The sequence below is a fragment of the Manacus candei genome, unplaced genomic scaffold (genome assembly GCF_025592945.1).
Source record: "Manacus candei isolate 608988 ecotype Guabito, Panama unplaced genomic scaffold, ASM2559294v1 h1tg000028l, whole genome shotgun sequence".
Lineage (NCBI taxonomy): Eukaryota > Metazoa > Chordata > Aves > Passeriformes > Pipridae > Manacus > Manacus candei.
Genome location: NW_026138076.1, coordinates 9,282,596 through 9,305,712, shown reverse-complemented (window position 1 = coordinate 9,305,712; position 23,117 = coordinate 9,282,596). Strand labels below are relative to the sequence as shown.

Below are 23,117 nucleotides of genomic sequence, written 5' to 3'. Positions count from 1 at the left end.
TGCACTTTGGACCCCAGCCCTGAAATCTCATTCATATATTCCCACACAGAAACCAATTTTAAAAAGTGCGGTACTCGATAGGTTTTGGGGCCTGTGTGCAAAGACGGTTGCAGAACTGGATGCTTTTCCAGTTATGTTTTCTATCTGACTTTATGGTTTCCCAATTAAGGCACCAGCCATCCTGTAAAACCTTGCTAGACTGGTACAGTACTCCCACTTCCCTGAGGACCATCTCATTAGGGAGCAATACGGTTAACACTCTGCTCAGCAGGCTCCGACTTCCAGACTTGAATAATCATCATAGTTTTATTTAATAGCTGTATCTTTAGAGACAATCTTTGAATGAGTTGAGAGTTACAATTGTAATGACTACAACTTTACATTCCCTGAATTAAAATTTTTCCCTGTGGTTTTAAAGATGAAAGTTTTCATGCTTCAATATGTATCAGGTTCCTGTTGCCTTATGGTACAGGTAATTATGAGTTATCAGCCTGTGGCAGGCTCCAAAACGTATTTCCCGTGACTGACTGGGACTTCTGAGTGCAGAAGTGACAGAGCAGCAGAGGGTTACTCTCCTTCACCCTTTCTGCTGGTTTTGTTGGACACTTCTGCTTCCCATGTCACTTCTCCCAGGGTGCTGAAAGTGAATGTGGAAATGCTGCTGTGGAAAATTAGTTCCTGCATAATCAGTAGTAGAGTGGGTGGGTCAGTAGTATATAAATTGTATTGAGAGACCTCTGGTAATTAGCAGAATGAAACACTGTCTTCTAGGCATGCAATTTTACATTTTTTCACTCAGATTATGTATCATATATCTTTTTAGAAAACAAGGATATATTCCAAGCAACTATGTAACAGAAAAGAAGTCCAACAACCTTGATCAATATGAGTAAGTGAATATTTGCATTAAAATTTGGAATGTCATAAAATCAAACCCATACTTCAAGAATGACAATGTATTTTTAACATTTTGGAAGCAATTGTTTACATATGATAGAACTTAGAGGTTAAACAATTGAAATAGGCATATATTTTTTTGAGATTCTCCTCATTGATTATGTTGTGATTTTTAATGTAAGATCAAGTCAATGAGATGGCCATCAGGCACGTAGTACTTAGGCTATCACTGTTAAAGCAAAGAAAGCCCTCCTAATTCTCTGGTAGACAAAGGAAAACTTTAAAGGAAATTCACCCATCATAAGTGTGCTGAATGTTGTTTTAATATTAAAGTGACATCTCTATCCAAAGTCTGTGGCAGTAAGATAGTCAAGCAGAAAACAGTGGAAATCATTCAAAGTAAACTTAACAGATTTTGGAAGGCAGCTCAAATTTTCAAGAAAATACGTAATTCAGTGCATTTTAAGTCTCAGCGTATTTACTTAACAGCTATAGATGTCTAGCTTTTTAAAAAAAATGCTTTTCCCCATTAATATTTAATCATGGAACACTTACTTAAGAACATCTGGATAAAATTTAACACCAAAGTATCCGAGCCTGTTATTCTTGATATTCAAATATCAGTACAGCATAAACTGTTGTGCCTGAGAACTTACAACATATTTAATAACTTGTAGATAAAATGGAGCTCTAAGAAAATAATAATTAAAACCAGTTTAGAAAACTACATTAGTAGCTCCAGAACTCTACTCTCAGCTACATATGGCTCCTGCTCCTGTGTTTTGACAGAAGGTGAAATTTTGTCTGGGATTTTGCCCTCAGCTTCACTAGAGGGAATTCTTTGTTGCTTTCTCATCTTAGAGGCTCTTGATAAGACCTCTGCTCTGCTCTAGGCTGGGCTTCAGGGCTAGCAGAAAGGGAAGGAAGGAACTGAGCTGCCTTATCTGGTCCAGCCACTTTGTGCTTTTACCAACTTGGGGCCGTAATTCTGAGTCACTGCGCAATCCAGGGAGCATTACTCCAGGTCATCTACCAACTGCAAGAAACCACTATCTCCGGAACAGGCAGAATCTGATTAAAGGCTGCTGTGCCACTTCCCTGCTTGGTTACCACCATGACAGCATAGCTCAAAACAGTTGCACCACACCATTTGCGAGCTGCCTGTTTTTCCTTTTTTTAATATTCTCTGCGACTGACTGACATGTTGGTGCTTCTGTGGCTGCTTTCACCTGCCCATTCAGCACAGAGCTCAGGGATGTGTAACTGTGACACTTAATTTCAGCCTCCTCTTTGCTAGGTGGGTTCTCCCTGGAAGCCCACAACCATGGAGTTATTGAATGGCATAGCAGTCTAGCAGCCAACTCCACAGGTGGCTTGACCAGTGTGCAGGCAGCTGCTTCCTCAGGGCTGCCAGCCTGCCCTCAGATTGCTGTTCGCAGCAACTGCCATCAGCCTGTGAATGTTTAAAAAATGTTTTTTCTGAAAATGTGTATCAGTTACCTGAGTTTTGTTGGCTTCTGTGGGATCTCTCTGGATTTGTTTCAGGGCATTCTTATGGGATAACTGCACAGTGTAATAGACACTGATTTTTACACATTGTCAAAGGTTGAATTCTTGATCTTCATTAATCATAAAATTATTGAATCTGTAGCTTCATAATACTTTGCTAGAAGCTTTTTACGTAAATCATGCACCTTGGAGAAGTTTTATTTACTGATGTTGCGTTGCAGGTGGTACAGCCGAAACCTGAACAGAAGCAAGGCAGAACAGCTCCTCAGAAATGAGGTGAGCACAGCAGCCTTGCAGTATCAGCTGTGTGTTTTGCTTCAAGTAGCTTCTTTTGTTAAAGCGGAGGCTTATTTTGGCAAGTGCATATCCTAGAACAAGTAAAAGAGTCATGTAGCTTAAAAGCAGTTTTACAAAACCGTCAATGTGCATGTGTTTCAGGATAAAGAAGGTGGTTTTGTGGTGAGAGACTCCAGTCAGCCTGGCCTGTATACAGTTTCCCTTTATACAAAATTTGGAGGGTGAGTTTCTGTTCTGCTCTGCATACTTGTCTTGCCCGAATCTATTTGTATCTGTATCTAAATCCATTGGATGGGGGAAAGCCCAGGAAAGAACTCAATAAAGAAACAAGGGCTGATGTGATAGAAAAGATGGGTGATTAAAATGAAATTCTCAACTCCATGGTTAGGCCACATTTGGTTTAAACCAGAGGAGACCTAAACCCCTACCCAGAGAAGGAAGTTTTTCTCTCTCAGCCCATTTGGTCTTTTCCCTCCTTCCAGCCCGTGTTTGTGTCAGGTGTGTGAGCTGGACTGGGGAGCTTGCTGGGCTGAAAATTAACCTATTCTGGGTTAATCTTCAACTTGGTTTGAGCACTGAGATAAAGGCGAGTCACCAGTGCTTGGGATGTTTGACATTCAAGCTGTTCTCAAAGTGTGTGACACTGGGCATCTCTGTGGGCCCTTTCAGCTTCGTTTTCCTAGTCAATGCGCTCCTCTTAAAAAGGTCACAACAAATGGCAATGTATTATTATTAATTTATATTATTGTTATTATTTTTCCAGGGAAGGCTCATCAGGAGTAAGACACTATCATATAAAAGAAACAGTAACATCACCAAAGCAGTACTACCTGGCAGAAAAACATCTCTTTAACTCCATTCCAGACATAATCGAGTATCATCAACATAATGCAGCAGGTAGATGGACTGGATTTTTCTGTCACTTAGGGTTGATTTGAAAAGGAGAGTGAGGCATTTTAGGGTTTTAATGAAAATTTTTAGGTTTTTGTAGATCCTTCTTTTCAAGGGAAGTCATGGAACACTGCATTTTCACATTATTTCAATGCAGACAATCATTTGAAAGGTTTTATGTAAAGGTGTGTGTGTGTATATATATATAAAATGTATAGATATGTTACTGTCCCCAAAGTAACAGAAGAAATACTGTATCAAGTCAGGAATTATTCACTTGGCCCCATATAGTGCCTTTATCAACTCCCTGTAACCCACAGCAGATGGACAGGGATGGTACTTCCCCAAAATACTCTCCAGGCACTAGATTTTTACCTGCTGGCTGCTGCCACTTAGAATGATCTAACCTTCCTATATAGCAAATAGATGGGGAGAACAGTAACGTGTTGTTCAAGAAATCCCTATTTCACTTCAAATCTATAGCTGATGGCTGGTGCTGGTGTTTGCCCACTGTATAATAGAAGAGTTTAGGAATTGAGTTCAAGGCACATATACTGATACAGTATTTTTTTTTCAAGTCCAGTCTGTGCATAAATTTTCCTTATGACCTATGGTTTCCAGATCTTTACCAGCATTTCCTGATGATATTCTGGAAAATGCCTTTCTGAAAAATACACCACAAAAACACAAGCCCACTTTTCATTTATTATAAATGATTTTTCTACATATTTTAATTGCTTCATTCCTTTTGTCGTATCAAGTTTTGAAAATATTTATGAGAATATATTCAGCTAATTCAACATGCGACATATAAAATCCCTATGTGAAACATGTGGGATTTATATGTCTGAAAGAGAAATGATCAAGTAACATTGTGCATTTTAGATAATCTTTCTGATTTGCTTTATGAAAGGTGTTCTCAGCCTCTTTTGGTGCCAGCATAACTGTAAAGCACAAATATGTATGCATATATCCATATCCATCTCTCACCAGTAAAGAAGATGCAACAAGTTAGATGTAGTGAGGGCTTGTGTAATTCTCACAGCCACTTAGAATCAAGACAGTGCAATAACAGAAAATACGGTCAAAGCTGTACATAACAATAAGCTGACTGTTAATCAGGGTTGGAGTCTGCAGTGAACAAGTGGCCGAGTTGCTGCCTGGCACTATTTCAGAAGTAAACTGTGTCTTATCATTGAACCTCAGGTCTTGTTACCAGGCTGCGTTACCCAGTGACCCCAAAGAAGACGACAGCACCAACAACGGCAGGATTCAGCTATGGTGATTGCATGTTGTATTCATCTACACATATTTTTTCTAATGATTTTATGTTAAGATTTTCTATGATTTTATGTTAAGATGCTAAAATATCTTCTAAACATTTTGAAAAGGTCCAATTCTGTACTGTGATTTGCTATACTAACTTACACTGGTCCAGGTGTATCTTTGAGCCCTTGCATGGAGTATCAGTATGCAAAGGCACCACAGCTGGTTGTAGGTGTGTGGTGCCAAGGGGAGCAGTGAGGAGAGGCAGAGCGTGTCACTGGTACTCCAGGGGAATTCAGTACTTTCCTCCATGCTTTTGTGGATACCTTGAGCTCTGTCTGATTAAAGAGCTGTGCCTTTACTTCCTTCATTAGCCTCCAGGCTTCTGACTCCGTCTTGGACCTTTGATCTTTGTGGAGGGATTAATTTTTTAAAATGTAAGTTTGCAATAAGCTTTCTTTAAATGTACCACATCAGATGTGAGCAGCTTCTACACTTTGGCACAATTTTCTATGGTGGCAGTTTGTTGAAATCGACTGAAAATATCAGAATGTAATTGCTGGCCTCGGGAAAGTTTGAATTTTGACTGCTGTGTTGGTCAGAAGTAGCTTAAATGTCATGTCTATCTAAAAGTTTGTTTGTTTTGTGAGGTATAGGAGTGTTTGGTTTTCAAGTTAATTCTAACGTGTTCTCCCTAAAATCCTTAATTTGCTGTTAATCCAGTTTCCCTTTCCTCTTCCTTATCACCTACCAGTTCCTTAGCTGTTCCTTGGTTTTTTTAATAGAAAAATGGGAAATTAATCCCTCGGAACTGACTTTCATGAGAGAACTGGGGAGTGGTCTGTTCGGAGTAGTGCGCCTTGGGAAATGGAGGGCACAGTATAAAGTGGCCATCAAGGCAATACGGGAAGGGGCAATGTACGAAGAGGATTTCATTGAAGAAGCTAAAGTAATGATGTGAGTTGTGTGCTTGGCACTTTTATTTCCAGTTCTAGGTCTCTGGTGTCAGATACTGATTATAAATAAAACAGTTGGGGTAGGTGGTACTTTTGCAGTTTTGTGGGGTGGAGAGCTAGCACTGTGTGGAGGAAGTAATAATGACATGATCTCAATCTTTTCAGGAAGTTAACACATCCTAAATTAGTTCAGCTGTATGGTGTGTGCACACAACAGAGACCCATTTACATCGTGACTGAGTTCATGGAGCATGGCTGCCTTCTCAATTACTTGAGACAAAAACGGGGAGTTTTGAGTAAAGACATCCTGCTCACTATGTGCCAAGATGTATGTGAGGGAATGGAGTACTTGGAGAGAAACAGCTTTATCCACAGAGACCTGGTAACATCCCATTAAGCAATATACTCCTCTTTGAAATTTTTATTTTTGAACTTTACTATTCCTTTTTGAAACAGCCTGTTTGTAAACAACTACTTTTGTTCTTGCAGAAAGTTCTAAGTGACTGAAGTTGGCTCTCTAGGGTCTAAGCAAGTCTCTAAAACTGCTCTGTGCAGAAAATGATGAGACATTTTTCTCTCCCAAGAAAATGGAATAAAATCTGTCTGAAATTTTTATAAAGACTTAGTAGCTATTTGTGCTAATGTAATAGCCTCTGTTCTGTATTGGTGCCATTTTCACCACTCATGAATCCCTTGAGGTAATAATTTTTTTTCTGGTGATTTTTTACAAAATGGTCTAGTTGTCAAAATAGTACTATCAAGTGGAGATGCACATGTAGTTTTTATAATGAAAATACACCACTGAACTCGGTAAATGTGTGAACTTGCAGTGAGGACAAATATTGTTGTAATTTGTCTGCAAAAGACTAAGTTTTCATCCAACTCTAACCATTCCCTTTGCAGGCTGCCAGGAACTGCTTAGTGAGTGACTCAGGAGTGGTCAAAGTGTCAGATTTTGGAATGACAAGGTATGTCTGAGTGTACCAACATATTTATGGGAATTTGGAAAAATTCACCTAACCCTTCTATTTAGCCCAATGGCAACATAGGCTGAGCAAAATTACTTGCAAAAATGATTTTTTTGACCTCTCTAGGGAACAGCCTTTGGTGTTTTTTTTTCTTTTTCCCAGTGTCTTTAAAGCTTATTTTTTAGGTGATCATGTGCTGATTTCCCTACTCATTTTAAAAAAGGCATATTAGAGCTTTTATTAGACAGCAGAAATAATGGTTAATCTGCATTTTGGTAAATAAATGTTAGTAAGAGGCTATTCAGTGAGTTTCAGATCCTCTTGGGGAGTAGATGGTTCAGAGTTGCATTGTGCTAGCTGAAGGGCTGGGAGGTGCTGAGATCTGGAGGGGAGGCTAATTTCCTGCCCTTGTTGGCACTGGCGTGGGTGATGTGTGGGTGAGGCAGTGGTGGGGAGCAGCTCTTCCAAGAAAGGTGTTAAAGCACCGTGGTTTGACCATGCTCTTGGCTTTTGCCACCTCTCTGTGCTGCTGAGCTTGCAAGTCCCCTGACATCTGAACTCACACTGGCTGGCAAAAAAAAGAACAAGAAATTTCTGCTTTTGCCTCATTTTCTCTCGTAATACAGATGTTTAAATTGCAGGCAGCTTAGACCTGTGTAGCTAATAAATCACAAGAAAGGATTCTGAGGTAATATGAAAAATGAACTGTGTCTTGACTTAAGCCTTAATACTGCCCCAGGGAAGCTATTTTTATCGTGTGATGCTAACGTCATGGCCATTAGGTGGCAATGTGAGCTTCTAATATTCCAATCCAAAACTAAACTATAATTTCACAGAGCCACAGAATATTCTGAATTGAAAGGGATTTAGACAGGGATCATCGACTCCAGCTCTGAAGTGAATGGCCTATAGGGGGATTGAACCCCTCACCTTGGTATTATTAGCACCATGCTCTAAGCAGTTGAGCTCATCTCAGGGTTTTTTGCAGATTTGGAGGCTGACTGAAGGATATGTCTGCCTTTTTTTTTTTTTTTAGGTATGTCCTTGATGACCAATACACAAGCTCTTCAGGGGCTAAATTTCCTGTGAAATGGTGCCCCCCAGAAGTTTTTAATTACAGCCGATTCAGCAGCAAATCAGATGTCTGGTCATTTGGTAAGAAATGTTTCATCATGGAGAGAAAGCACCAGTTTTATATTTTATCTATAACCGTTAAGCTCCAGTTATTGGGAAGGAATCAGACAACTGAGAAGAAGCTGAGAGAAACCATTTGCTATGGTTTTACGATCAGATAAAGTTCCACAGACACCTTTAGTACTGTTATTTATTAAAAACCATGCTACTAGAATAAGGCATTTTCAGTGATGACAAATGTGAACAGTTTCTAGAATATGGATCTCAAACTTTTTATCTATCAGAAATCCTAAGTCCAGGGCTCAAAATAAACACATATGTTTAAGACTTTTCTTATTTTCTTTAATTTTTTTCCAGGTGTTTTAATGTGGGAAGTATTTACAGAAGGAAAAATGCCCTTTGAAAAAAGCTCCAACTATGAAGTGGTAACAATGGTTAGCCAAGGACATCGTTTGTATCGGCCCAAACTAGCCTGTAAGCCGGTGTATGAAATGATGATGATGTGCTGGCAGGAGGTATATACTTTTTAATTTTTTTGTCTTTGAATTGAAATAAAGGTCAATCTAGCAACAGTAGTTAATCTTCTCTAAAGTAGCATTCTGAGTGTATCCAGCTCTCTGAGCTATTCATGTGTTTATTCATAAGACAAAGATCTCCTCCTGGTTTGCAGATGAACTAGAACTGTGATAAGAAAAAGCACTGAAGACATTTTTATGAAATAAATGAACTGTCAGATTAAGTATGCAAAGGCATTTAGTAACAAAATTAAATAATTGCTAAATCTGCGCTGATTGCAATTATATCTGCATTCAAATAGTGGTACCAAAAAAAGTAAGGTCAGAAAGGCCCAGAGGTGGAGAATCTGATTTTGTATTGCCTCAGTTTATTAGTCATTACAGAACCAAGTTAGAATGACTGAAAATATTTTTAAAGGAATATTTCATTACCTGATTATGAATTCTGTAGGAAGTAAAGATTAACTGCAGTTGAATGTAAATACAAATTCCAACGTTTATAAGGAAAGATGAAAATATACTCTACTATTAATTTTCCTAACCCAGAAAGATACTGAATGTACAATTCTCACAGAAGTCAAAGGGGCAGCTAACTCAAATTTAATACTTTAGAAACTAAATTAGAATGGAACAACTTTTGTAGTATTGAAACAGAAAATCTCTAAGAAGATAGGTGCATTTAATGGGCTGTCTCTATTTTTGAGAGAGTAATCAAGGAAACCAAGAGTGTAGAGAGCTACATAATTCAACAAAGGCAAGTGCAGGGTTGTGCACCTGAGGAAAAATAACTCCATGCATGAGTACAACTTGGGGGCTGAATTGCTGGAAAGCAGCTCTGCAGGGAAGGACCTAGGTGTCCTGGTGGACAACAAGCTGTCCATGAGCCAGCAGTGGCCCTTGCAGCCAAGAAGGCCAGTGGGATCGTGGCATACATTCAGGTTAAGGGAGGTGATCCTACCCCTCTACTCAGCCCTGGTGAGGCCACATCTGGAGTGCTGTGTCCAGTTCTGGGCTCCTCAGGGCAAGAGAGATGTGTTGCTCCTGGAGCAGGTCCAGTGGAGTGTGACAAAGATGATTAAGAGACTGGTGCATCTCTTTTAAAAGGAAAGGCTGAGGGAGCTGAGACTGTTCAGTCTTGAGAAGAGACATCAGAAGGGACCTCATCAATGTCTATAAGTATCTGAAAGGAGGATACCAAGAGGATGGAGCCAGACTCTGGTCAGTGGTGCCAAGCAAAAGGGCAAGAGGCAGTGAACAGAAACTGGTGCACAGGAACTTCCACCTGAATATGAGGAAGACCAACTTTACTGTGTGGGTGACCGTGCACTGGAACAGATTCCCCAGAGAGGTTGCAGAGTCTCCCTCACTGGAGATATTCAAGAGCCATCTGGACACAATCCTGTGCAATGTGCTCTAGGATGGCCCTGCTTGAGCAGGGAGGTTGGATCATAAGACCCTACTGTGGTCCCTTCCAACCTTATCCATTCTGTGATTTATTTCCAGTTAGTCCTTGCCACAGAGTCAGCTGTGGAAAAAATGCTCTTTTCAAATAATCAAGATGACATACTCTCTGACACTTGTCTTGGAGAAGAAGGTGCTGGAATAGAGAGCAATTACTTACCATACCAACTGGTGGAGATCTAAAACTTACAAACCAGTTGGTTTACACAGCAAAAAATACATTAAAAGCAACAGTGCCCTAGAGAGTTGTGGAATGACAGACATGTCTGTGATTCAAAAAAGCATTACATTTTGTTTGTACTTGGTAACCAGCTTGAAATGGAATAATAAATTACCAGCAAAACAATGATAATTTATTGCTAATGCTTTTATTATTATTATCATTAATGCTCTTTGAATGTATTTATAGGACTTATATGAACATCCACAAATTGGTTGAAAATTTGTTCATTTCAGAAAGGGTTATTAACATTAAAATCTAAGCAGTGATTATGTGAGACAGAAAGGATCTTTGCAAATCACCAACAGAGCACAAGTAATGGCAAGATTCTGTCAATCTTTCTTATGAAATATGACTAACTGTAGGTACCTCAGTCCTCATTTAATAAATTTATTAATGGTTTGTAGACTGAAATGAATACTCAGGCTTTAAAATTCATCAGGTGATACAAATCTAAATGTAACTAAAGGGAGGAAAAGTGCAAGCTATCCAGGCCCTCAGGAGATGTGAAATTAAGTGTGTCAGGGAGGTCAGCTTCTAGGATTGTGGCAATACACTGAGGTCATCTCTTTGCTGACTGCAGGAGCAGACAGACAGACAACACCGGCCAGCTGGATGATGAAAGAAGAAGAATAAAATACTAAAGCAAACATATTGTGGTCCGAGCTATCAAGCCAGGCCAGATGTTTCTTTATCAGCACATGCGCACGTGACTGCTTTCGGTCACAAAGAACAATCATGCCTCAAGCGGCTTTCCAGCTTGACCTTGTCTTTCTTTTCACACACACTAATCTTAGCTCTGGCTGGCTCAGGACCATAATATTTTTGCTTTAATATTTTATTCTTCTTCTTTCATCATCCAGCTGGCCACTGTTGTCTGTCTAGCAGCTCCTGCAGTCAGCGAAGAGATTACCTCAGTGTATTGCCACAGTCCTAGAATCATAGAACCATTTAGCTTGAAAAAGACATTTAAGAGCACCAAGTCCAACCATTAACTCAGAACTGCCAAGTCCACCATTAAACCATGTCCGTAAGTGCTACATCTACATGTCTTTTAAATACTTCCAGGGATGGCGATTCAATATTTAAATAAACAAAACAAACAGGATAATAAAACACATTGAGGAACTGTATGGAAAATAGAGTAAATGAAAGATACTTTTGTGTAAGTCTGTGACACGGTCTCATTTTGGAGGTCTAAAAATAAAATTGATGTAAATGAGGCATCAGAGAATGACACTCAAAGCTCTTAGGAGCATAAAAAACTTGCATAAAGAAAGATTAGAGCTGTTCATTGGGGAAAAGTGGGGATGGGGAAGAAAAATAAAAAGGTGTAGAACTATGCAAAATAATAAACTATATGAAGAGTAGTCCAGCAAGAGCTATTTATGCTCTTTCAAAGCATAAAGAAAAGGTGTTGCTTACTGAGATTAGGTGACAGATCCAAAATCCAGACAAGGAAATATTTTTGCATTTCATATCTAATGAAATGGTAAATTCATTGCCACAGAATGATATCATGACCAGTATTTTATCAAAATAAACAAAACTTTATTGATTTCTGATCACAGCTGTGCATGCTTTTTATTTTTAGAAACCAGAGGGACGCCCGACTTTTGAAGAGTTGCTTCGTGCGATCATTGAGATTGCAGAGGGGGAAGATGCTTTCTGAAGAAAGACAACAGCAGCATAAGCACAGAAAAAAAGCCACTTTCCAGAGATGGGGCTACATAATTTCTTTTAAAGAGCTTGATCCTGTAAGCTGCTGGGTGTCGCTAAACAATGTGGGGAACCTGTAACATCTAATCCACTCAAGCACAAAGGAGAGTTTTACATGATGTTGGGAAATGAGCACAGTGTCTTCAGCAATATTAACAATCTCTATATTTTCTCTGAAAAGTCAGCATTGCTTAGCTGGCAAGTTGAACTCTTTATGGAGGGAGACAATGTGACCAAAGGTCAGGAGCCTCACTTGCATTTAGTGGGTTGGTTTCATGTACATACAGTCCACGTTTCTGAGTTTCTCTTTACACAGACAGTAGTATTAGTAGTGATTTGCATGCTTAAAAATGGAAGGTATCCATAAATTACTATTTACTGACATTGAAAAATTTCCAGAGATTCTCCAGAAACATTATTTTTCTCAGTTGATGGGTGTTTTATAGCACATCAAGAAGATAAAACATGTCTCTTTCATTTGCACATAGTAGGTTGTTGCCAGCACAGTCTTCAGTTTAGTGTAACACTCTAAAAGCCTTGCTTCAGAACTGAGCCGTGATATTCTAAAGTCATTCTAAGCTGTTTGGTGAACCAGAGACCTCCCATGGTTAGTCTTGATGTTACTAATGAAAACTAAGTCCAAGACTCAGCACAACTGGCTGTCAGTGTACCATAGTACCAAGTTTTGAATTAATTATAAAATAATTTATATGCTGTATGTAATGTAAATATATAAATTCAATGCATTTATTTATATAAAGTGGGGGGGTTTGCCTTGAAATTTGACCTACCCTCACTTGAATACACAACTCTATATGTGGGATTGTAAATGAAACAAAGTAAATTTTCAAGTGTGTTTAAGGAGAACTCTTCTGTCATCTGTACATAGAGTGATCTAACCCTTCTGTTCATAACAAAAAAATGTCATACTACACATGTGTAAATAAACTGAATGTTAACTATTGTTTGGGACCAATTAATTTGTAGCAAATAATTTACTGTCAGTACATCATAAATCAAACTAATTGTTCACATGATTATAGTGTTATGATAATCCATGTATGTGTATATTTCTGTGTGTATACACACTCTATACTAAATACATAAATGGTCGAATGGATATATATTTAAATTAATTTGGCCATAGTGAAATGTTAAGTGCAGAAATGCCTGAACTTTCTTTAGAAGTTACCTGCCATGTCCCCTCTGCTAGAAGCCAGTGTCTCCACAGCCTTGCTGAAGCCTGTTTCAGTTAATCTGACTTTGTGCAAGTGGATATGAGGAGTATTTACACTCCAGTTTTGCTGTAGCTACCTCCTGAGTAGCTCTATTACACTTCCTTTTCTTTTGCTACTTGTACTCTTGTGCCATGTATAATAGGAAATATATTGCACAAAACCTTTGTAATTTCTTTTGCAAGTAGTCAGAGAGGAGTACGGTGGACTTTATTTCCAATTGAATTATTAAAGGTAACTATAGTTAGCTTAATGCATTCTATCATTTTTGCATTTGAGTATTTCTGTAATCAGTTTTGGAGATGCTTAAATCCCTCCACTGCTTTGCCTAAACCTTTATGTTCAGAAGGAGGAAGCCTTCTCTCTCTTGGAAGAAGTGCTTTCTTTTTCTGACAGTATTCCATTGAAAAGTTACAGACTGTCAGAAAAGGTTTAAATGCCTATCTCTTTTTTCTTAATGACCAAGTCTCAGAAGATTATTCCAACTATGCAATCCAATCTGTCAAATTTTTGAGTCCAAGCCATTCCCCAATCAATATCAACAGCATGTATTGTTAAGAGGGAAAATCTAGGGGTTTCTACATGTAGTAGAAAAAATGATGTGGAACATTTAATGTAAGCCAAGCTCATCTTTCCTTCCCTAACGACTCCTTTGAGCCCCACTTTCACCATGGAGATCCTGCAAAGTATGGTGTTGCCAACACTTTCAACAATACATCATGAAGAATTTTACAGTAGTAAGTAATGTTCTCTTAAAACACAAACGAAGCATAGGAAAATCAGAAGATAAATAGTTTCCAATGAACCTTAAACCTGTTTCTTTAAAGTAATTAAATATTTATCATTACTTTGTATGATAAAACACACCCTAACTATGTGGACTTCTGGCAGTAGTTTTCTCAGTGGGATGGGTGCTCTGAATCCAACACTTTCACCTGCCTTTTCACAGTACTTGAGTATAATTTCTGCCTACCTGCTTTTGGATTTGATACTTAGGATGTCAGGAACTCTGAGGGACCCAGTGTATCAATTAATGCACTTTTTTAGTTGAATGTAGCCTTAGGTGGCTAATTTTAGAAAGGATCAGAATGCCTTTGGAGGCAGCTGCCTTGCTGACTCCTGATGTATTCAAAGGCAGATTGAAATGTTGTACCATCCTTTCTTCTGGATGAGCTCACTCACCCTTAAGCAACTTCAGTCCTTCCTCCCCTTCTTATTGTTACTGATTTTTTTCAAATGTTGGTGTCAAAAATCCATCTGAACAGAACCAAATGCTGTTATTTACATCTATTATGGCTTTTATCCTTTTTTAAAAAGAAATACTTGAACCTATGATAACAGTTTAATAACTTTTTTTTTGCAGTAAAATGTTTGCTACTAGAAAGCAGACACTTTTTTCTCCTTCTAGGGCCCCCTTCTGGGGCTTTTTTTTTTTTTAATAAAAGGTAAGTAGGCATGGTCAAACAATACTTGTGGTTTACCATGTTTCATATCAGAGCAAAGAGCTCAGCTTGGGCTGTTTCACTGGCACAGCTCATGAAGAGAGGTTTCCATTTTCATTTGAATATAAACAGATAACCAGACATGATTCTTTCTACCTGTAAGTAAACTTGGCTGCATATTTTGATCTTGCAGTTTTATTTTGTACAACAGCAATGTACTTAGCAATTGAAGTATTTAAATATTACCGTAAAAATATGAACCTGTTTTCTGCACTGCTAAGGTGATCTCTGTTCAGACTTCTTGTCTTGACTTTCAAAATTAATGCACAAATATTAGTCCATTGTACGATGGATTCAACAAAGCAACTACTACTTTTACATACTGACAGATGTTCCACATACAGTTCTTAAGAGCAGGAACTGCATAGACATGTGTAAAAAGTTTGGTAGAACTAAAGCTCTCTTTCCTCCAGTGCAGACTTAACTCAGAAAAAACAAAGCCTCAGCTTGCACACATGAAAAGCTGAAAGGTTGTATTTTAAGTTGTTTTTAGAAGCAAACTGTACAGTGGCTTTCTATCAGATTATTGATTTTTCTAGTACTGTTGAAAATTGACAGACCAGATCAGGAGGCACACCATGTGTTACAGCAAAGATCTGGGTTTGATGGGTGAAGCTGAGTTTGTAGTGTTGAACACAATTAATGTGCTGCTTCACTGCAAGAGCAAGAGTTTCTTGCAAAACATGCTAGAAGAGTGCAAACCTTAGACATGGACTACAGCACTTTCAACATTAGTAGTGCTTTGAGAAACAGTGATTCAGAAAAAGAAAAGTCAAGAAACCTGTGAAATAATAAAATGATAAAATCCAAATTATAAAAATTGATCTCTAAACTTGTTGCTTTTATCTTTGATGCTACTTCTCCGAAGCTGCCAATTAGAGTGAGTTACTACTGAAGATTGTATGTATGTAAGTATGTATATAAGTGTGGGAATTGGCCACATATACAGACAATGTTATCAGCCCAAAGCATACTGTGGGTGTTGTGGGACTGTATTAGGCCAGGATGTGTTTTCACTATGCCTTCTCTCTTCTTATGGGACTAGCTTTCAGTTTCAATTAGAAGAAACAAACAAGCTTTCAAATGCATATTCCTTTTTGCAAATAACTGAATACTTCATAAACATTGATTAAACTTCATGTCACTGGCTGAAGTAAACAAACCCAAGAATTTTTTCACCCACAGGGTTCACTGTTTATGAAACACAGTTTTAAACAGCTGAGGGACAGTTTGATGTACACTGGAAAATTGTGCAGCAAATAAACTGCATTGCCCATATCTTTTAAGCCTGGTTTCTTTGAAGAAAATTGTCCCTGTCAGCTGGCTGTGGTATTTTAAATTTCTGCATTTTGCAGAGCTGTCAGTGGGAACTTGATAAAAAAACTGATGGTGTCTTCTGATTACTGTAGGCCCACCAGTTTCCCACATGATAGGTTCATCACAGGATGCAACAGTCTAAGGGAAACTGCGCCACGGCTTTAAAGACAGTCCTAAACAAAACACTTATGAGACGGGTCTCTTCCAACTAAGAACTGGAATTGGTCTTATCAGTCTGATATCTGACATTTTCACTTCTTTTATTTGTGCAAGATTTGCTAAGTTACATACTTAAATAGAGAAAATAATTACATTTTCATCATGTAGTAAGGTTGCTTAATGTTTTGAATGCTAGGATGCATACTCTCACCACACTTGGCTTTTCAGTTGGTAACAGGCACTGGCAAAAAGTTTCACAAGGCGTCAGAAGAGACACTCTCTTTATTCCAGGCTGGATTAGGTCATTGGGATTGACAACACAAAAATGCCAGAAGGCAAAACCAAATAAAGTGGAAGAGACTAAATGGGACCACACAAAGAAATATGTGAAATACAAAGCAGCAAAATTCTGAAACCTTGGGAAACCTATTTCAAGTAACTGTCTGAGGGCTCTGCAAACTACGATTTCTGTGGCAGAGAAAAATTGGACACACTGGAGTGGGATATAAAGTTTATTTTCTGTTAGTACAACTGAATATGAGAGGAACCTTGTCTCTCCAGCCTTGACTCTCATGCTTCTTAAGAGACTGTACATTGCATACAAGAGCTTGAGCCTGTCCTGCTGATGCTGTTGACCTCCCACCCGCCCATGGCAATGCATGATGGTGAGACAGTTCAGGGAGCTGAGCCAGCAGAAAGGGATTACCTGCTGGTTTAGCATCCTGTCTTGCTCATGTTGAAATGAGATGAACAACAGTGTAGAGGGAAAGAGTATGGGACCATAACTGCTACAACTTGCCTCAAACTGCTGTGTGAACACAGATTGTGGAAAGTAGGTCTCAGTCTGAGTAGCAGAAGTCCAGAGAGATGTGAACCATTTATTTACCTCATTCAGATCTTCTTAATGCCTTCTGACCTATTTAATATCATATCCTCCCTGCTGCACATACAAGATATATTGGGTTGGTTTCTCTTTAAATGTTTGATGTCTGTGATGATGTATCCAGTGTATTTTTCTCAGGATTATAAGACGCTTGATATGTAAGAGCAAAGCATATATCTGTCAGCACTTTAAACCTGGTCTAATGCATTTATTATATTAATGTCAGCAACAGAAAATCAGTTTTATTTCAAAGAACTGAATGAAGTGTGTCTCCTGCAATAAACCGTGCAATAAAGAAAAGCTTGTCATACAAGTGTTATTTTGTATTTGGCTTGAATGATCTAAAAACTGTCAGTGCTGAAGCAGACAGTTCTCCACTTTCTGTCCCTGATGAGATTCTTATCCCCCTCATTGCACTGGATGGAGCTTGTGCAGGGTGGTGTGATCAGTCAGATCAGTACTAATCTGGCTGACAAGGTCTCTTTTTTATTTTATTTTTGCTGATTTAGTAAGATGATTTAACTCATACATGTGGCCTCATAATTGCTAAGACATTGTAAGGAAGACAGTGGGTAGTAGAAAAGCTCTGCTGTCTTTGGTGGCTCCAAATTCAGCCTTAATATTTGCTAGATATCTCACAGGAAGACAGAGCTAATAGTGGGGCTAAGCACATATGGTATTCTTAATTCTGTACATTCTGTGAACAAACAAACAGAAACACGGAAAATATGGAAAATGTTCTTGTTCACAGATCACACCATCCAGTCTGTTTTCTGCTGCTGCTGCTGCTGCACAGTGCAAGAAAGGTATGTGAAATGCTTAATCTTTTCAGTGATTATGATGATCAGAATATCTATACATAAAGGACTTCTTAAAATCCCTCTATTTTCAGTGGGAATTAAATATGCAGAAGTTTAAAGACACTGTACTCTGCATATCCTTAATGAAGGAAGGCATGTATATCCTTGGATATTTTTATGTGAATATTTATAGATATGCATTCACATAAATGCTTCATGTTTGTCAAAAGCAGAGCAAAGAGAACAAAAGTGAACCTGGATCCTGACACTGGCCTGGAGACCCATTACTCAGCCTCACAACCAGATGTTTCCTATGCATCAACTTGGAAGTGCAGGGTAAGTAATGTTTTGGGAGGTGAAAAGGGAGAATTGAGCTGATTTGACATACACTGGCTCAGTACCAGGGCAAGCAGGGGAGGAACTAACTCTTGAGCACATAAGGTACTTCGTTGCATAAAAATTACAGAGTAAAAGTAACTGAAGATTCATACTGATGTAAATACAGGGTCATGGTGAGGTTTCCCAAGCTTGCTGTCATGAAGAAGGTGGTTCCTTCTCCTACTTTTTGTTTTGGGTCACAGAGATGGAAAGGGTGGGACTGCCTTGATGGGCAGATGCAAGCTCGCCTTGCTCAGCTGGTATGTGAAATGTTCACCTCAGTTTTACTAGATCTTAGTTCAATTAATCTGAGTCTTCAAATCATAACTAAGTACTAAGCTAGAACCTCCCCTGATGCAAAAGAAAACTTGCTAAGTTTCTGATAACTTGCTAAGAAAGTCTGCAGTGTCCTCTGTGTTGATTCTCCAGACAAATGACTGAATTTCCAGACATTGTAACTTTAATGCTGCTCTGCTTTAACAACAGCTGAGGAGTTGTCCCAGCATTCCTACTGTGTAGAAGTCACCCCCATTAGGTAGATAGCTTATTTATTATTCACTGTACTTTCCATTATAATTTTCTTTTCTGCACCAACAAGAGGAAGTAACAACCATGATGAGTTCCTCTTATTTACTGAGAGAGTATAATAGCAGGGGAATTAAGCAAACAGTAGTAGAGAGAAAAGACTAGTTATGAAAGATACTTTTATTTTTCACTAGCACAAGAGGCAATTGCAGTTTAAGAACAAGCCGTTACCTCCTCTACCTGCCGAGGCCTTGGAAGACTACACCAAGAAACCCAGAGTTATTGCACTCTATGATGTTTTTGCTAGAGGGCCTTCAGATTACCTCTAAAGAAGTCAGAAGAATACATTATCCTTGAACAGAATGATCCCCACTGGTGGAAGGTGAGAGACCAACATGGGTAAGAGAGTGGGCATCTATTTCAATCTCCCTACACAGAAAGAAAAAAGCCTAAAACAACCTCTGCAAATGCAGGCACATAGAACAAGATGTGAGACAATTTAGGGACATGTTTGAAAGTGTTCAGCTATGTATGAGGCACACAGGTTGACCGGGCAGGCTTTCAGCAGTGTTTGGCATCCCAGAAATGGACAGGGAATCTAGAATCTGCTGGGAATTCAGAGTTAAGCCCTAGACTCAGTAATTTCACAAGCAACATAAGGGTGTTTGAGGACCATGTGAATAACTGGGTTCTGAGCCATGTGCAAATCCAGCTTTCTATACTTCGTGTTTTACAATGGAGTGTATGTGTGTAAACACTTTGCAAAACTATAGCAATCATGAAGATGTGCCTGAAATAAAACCTCTGGTCCAAAATACCTCGGTATTTTAGAGAGCTAGATAACTTCAATTAGGATCCTTTTCACACTTATATTTGTTTCATGTTATTCCCCTTTCTCCTTTGCATTTTCTTCAGCATATCTTGTACTCTGATGTTGGGAGTGGTTATATGTTATATAATAACCATCTCCTTTCCATTCAAATTTCTCCTTTAAATACTTTAAATGCTTTTTTCTCAACTCATATTTCTAGCGAAAGTGTACAGATTGTGTTTTGTATATACAAGCAAGCACACACTTTATATTTCTTCATATAAAAGCATTGTATAGGCCAGAAATGAAGAGGGTGGCTTCTGATTTAGCAGAGTGGAGACAGAAGGTTCCTAGGGACAGAACCAGGAGCTGGTGATGAGCTCTTGAGGCAGCTGTGGCTGAGGACGTGAGGCAAGACGCAGGGAGGGCAGGATGCAGGGAGGGTGGTCAGGAAGTGTGATGCATGCTGCTCTAGCAGGGAAGTGGTTTTTCTCGTTAGTGATAGCAGCAGCCAAAGTGGGGAAAGAAAGCACACTGTATTCTGACAAGCACTGGCCAGAGAAACATAGCTCTGCCCTCACAGTCTTCCCTCAGAGGACATGCCATATTTTATAGCTGAGCTGATCAAATGACTGACTGCTACCCAGAGAGTTTGTCTCCTTCCTTCTTTCCTCCTGCAAGCCCAGCACAAAGCTCTCCACTTTCGAGTTTTATTGGCTGTTTTTTCTGCAGGATTAGTAGAATGAATCAGCTCACTTAGGAGGCAGATGAACTTGAAAGGCAGTGAGTGGCTCAGAGCAGGAGATGGTGGGGACATCTATCTTGTGGCTACAAATCATGAGATCAGCACAGCCATGCTGCTTACCTTTCCCTTTGGTTTTGCCTCCTGTTTCTAACCTCAGGCTTACAACACCCTAGCAGTTCATAACTAAATACTTGTTTTTCAAAGGTCTGTCCTGTACCATGGTGGCACTGTTCTCCAAAAGGATAAGATCAGTATCAGGGGTTTGGACTCATCCAAATGAGTCAGAAAACACAGTAAGAGACCAAGGGGCTGTCAGGTCCAGCCTGAGAATAACGGACCCGAACGGCTCACTGTTGCCAAAAAGTGGAGATCAGTGGTGTGGCTCTAGGACAGGTACTCACTCTTCTGGGGAAACTGTGAAGAGGTGATGGGAACACAACCTAATTATTCAGAGCCCACACAACTGCCACTACAGGTTATTTTGTGCTGGTATTTCATATGTTCCTTATTCAGTAGCCTCCCATGTTTCTGTGCCTGCACCAAAATGAGAAAATGAGGCAAAGAGATTATTTATTTCAAGTGACCTCCTTTAAAAGGTGCTAAAGGTGCTTTAAAATGATAAAGCATTATGCTTTCCCTGAGACCTGCCCATCTGTTGTGGGCTCAGGAATGTTAATACTGAGAAAATGTGCACAGAGTTTTTCAGTGTGTAGGGGTCAGACTAGTAACCTTTTAAAGTGTTGCCCTATAAAGGCCTGCATTAGACACATAATTTCATCTTATCTGGGAGGTTAGCTCCTATAAGCATGGGCAAAAAAAATTGCTTTAGTGCCCCTACAAAAACTTTTGCCTCAAATGTGATGAACATTTCTTTCTGTGTTGCTTTGGTAACAATGTCCCAGATATTATATCTGTGAAAATGGGCAGTAACAGTAGTATTTGTGTGGAACAAGTGGTTGGAAAAATGGATCCTGTTAAAAGAAGACTAATTATTGCTGCTGGTTTTCCTGCCCATGGTGTCCTATCAATATACACTCAAAAGATGACAATAACAACCATCCTGTCAGTCTTACAGATGGTATCAATATATTTTCTTCCAACATAAACAATCTAAATCATTCATTTAAACAGAAATCACTTTAAGTGCATAGCTTTCAGTATTGGTTTCTGTGTGCATTTTATACTAAATTAGTGATATCATTTCCTTGTTTCTAAATTGACATTGTATTTTTATGAGCCAATAATGCTTGCCTACCAGGCTTCCACTTCTCAATAAAATCTTTCTGTAGGTGGCTCTGGGAAAATTATGAGCAGGCTGTTATTAATATTCAGATAAATTTAATAGCTGCTATCATCACGCTGGCAGTAAACAAATGAAAATGCACTAGAACATGTTTCAGTGAAACTGGTGCTTAATTGTCAGCAAGAAAGGTCTACAGGACAAAGGTCAGGTATCTACAGTGTAATTACTTCCCGGAACAGCTACACCCATAATTAAAGACTGAGTAGGCCACCTTAGTCCACATGGCATCTGTGAGCTTAGGTCAAATTCTAACCTTATTCAAACAGGCAAAAATGGGTGAAAAGTGAGAGCCACCCTTGTCACTGACCACAAAGAGATGTCTGCTGTTTTTTTAGAACAAAATTTTGTGTGATAAAAATGAGACCTAGAAGAGCAGTAAAGGTTAGAAGGAGACACTATAACACCTCCATAAAGGAAACATCTGGTCAAAGGCTGTAGGAGTGCTGAGCATTCATAAAAATTTAGCTGATGCTTCCTGATCAAACACCAGAAAACCTGAGCAAGTCTGTGTTACGGATGGGAGGAAAAAAGGCAGAATTCTGAGATTCTGTGAGCCAGCACTTAGGATATATCTCTATAAAAACCCCACGCTGTTGACAAACTGAAATGTAGTTTCAGAAAGTGAAATTACTTTCCTTGTTTAGGTACTCCCGAGGAGCAATGCAGATCAATAATTTGCGTGTACAGGTCTGGTGACATTTCTCTCCAGTCCTACTTAGTTTTCAGACCAACTCCCCTGTCTCCTGCCACTCTAAAGCTTCACAAACAGGGAGGCCCTGCAGACACTAAGGCACGTCACCACTAGCACTCCTCCCCGATGCACCACCAGCCTGGATCCTGCTCAGCCTCCCAGTCTTGTTCTGAACCTCAGCATCATTTTAAAATCTGCCAGAAAGGAGTCAGCTATGGGAAACCTGCTTTGCTGGAAGGATGGTTTCTAACACACTTGCCAGTTTTATTTTGCAGGAATTTAAATAGCGAGAGAACGATGTTCTCTAGAAGTATGTAATTCCTCATATAGCTCCAGGATGCAACTCTGATGAGCAGAGGTTGAGGTTTTGAATCTGTATTCTTTGGGATGAAAATTTTTTACATCACAGCTCTTTCAAGTGTGGCTGGAAAGGCAGCTAGAGGAAGATGGGAGAACAGATTTCTATAGAAACTAACAACTGGTGTATCTCCTTCTAAACTCAGACAGATTATTTAACCTATTCAAATCTTCTTGACCTACCTACATTTAGTCAGTGCAGCTTTGTAAGGAACTTAATTACCCATTAATTTGTCCGGAGGTATGGTAATTAATGAGCAGCTGCCAAGATTTGTTTTGTATCAGCATTTAAAAGCCATAATTTTGATAGCAATGTATTGTCTCTGAGGCTTCTTTGTTCTTGTTCTTAATCATTCGCCCTACTTACCAAAACACTTCTAATTACTTTACATAATATCCTTCATTTCACTGCCTGGAAAACCTGACAACTCGCTGAAATACTCTCCATTGTAACTGCCTGTGAGAAAGAGATGCCTAATACAACAGCTTCAGGTTTTCTTCTCCAGTTTAAAAATATGAATTACACTTTTTTTTATCCCTTGTTTAAAAAATACAGATAATTTAGTATATAAGCCATG

General features: G+C 39.0%; 2 protein-coding genes across 8 annotated transcripts in view; both read left to right on the top strand.

Annotated features, from left to right (window-relative positions):
* The window catches only part of TEC (tec protein tyrosine kinase), a 50,031-nt gene extending 32,790 nt beyond the window's left edge, over positions 1 to 17,241 (top strand). For 6 of the 7 annotated variants that reach the window (XM_051789995.1, XM_051790001.1, XM_051789999.1 and 3 more), the window contains 11 exons: positions 824 to 889; positions 2,628 to 2,682; positions 2,845 to 2,924; positions 3,467 to 3,600; positions 4,801 to 4,875; positions 5,646 to 5,817; positions 5,982 to 6,198; positions 6,720 to 6,784; positions 7,821 to 7,939; positions 8,276 to 8,433; positions 11,709 to 17,240. In XM_051789995.1, coding sequence (XP_051645955.1) covers positions 824 to 889; positions 2,628 to 2,682; positions 2,845 to 2,924; positions 3,467 to 3,600; positions 4,801 to 4,875; positions 5,646 to 5,817; positions 5,982 to 6,198; positions 6,720 to 6,784; positions 7,821 to 7,939; positions 8,276 to 8,433; positions 11,709 to 11,786 — 1,219 coding nt within the window. In that variant the 3' untranslated portion in view covers positions 11,787 to 17,240. Of the gene's footprint in view, positions 1 to 823; positions 890 to 2,627; positions 2,683 to 2,844; positions 2,925 to 3,466; positions 3,601 to 4,800; positions 4,876 to 5,645; positions 5,818 to 5,981; positions 6,199 to 6,719; positions 6,785 to 7,820; positions 7,940 to 8,275; positions 8,434 to 11,708 lie in introns of all 7 variants that reach the window. The other variant, XM_051790002.1, reaches the window with a different exon arrangement.
* A 369-nt stretch (positions 17,242 to 17,610) lies between these two features.
* Positions 17,611 to 19,495, top strand: LOC127472224 (tyrosine-protein kinase TXK-like). Its single transcript, XM_051790129.1, has 3 exons — positions 17,611 to 17,735; positions 17,963 to 18,065; positions 18,827 to 19,495. The coding sequence occupies exons 1-3, from the start codon at positions 17,665 to 17,667 to the stop codon at positions 18,959 to 18,961; spliced, it is 309 nt and encodes a 102-aa protein (XP_051646089.1). The 5' UTR covers positions 17,611 to 17,664; the 3' UTR covers positions 18,962 to 19,495.
* The last annotated feature ends 3,622 nt before the right edge of the window (positions 19,496 to 23,117 follow it).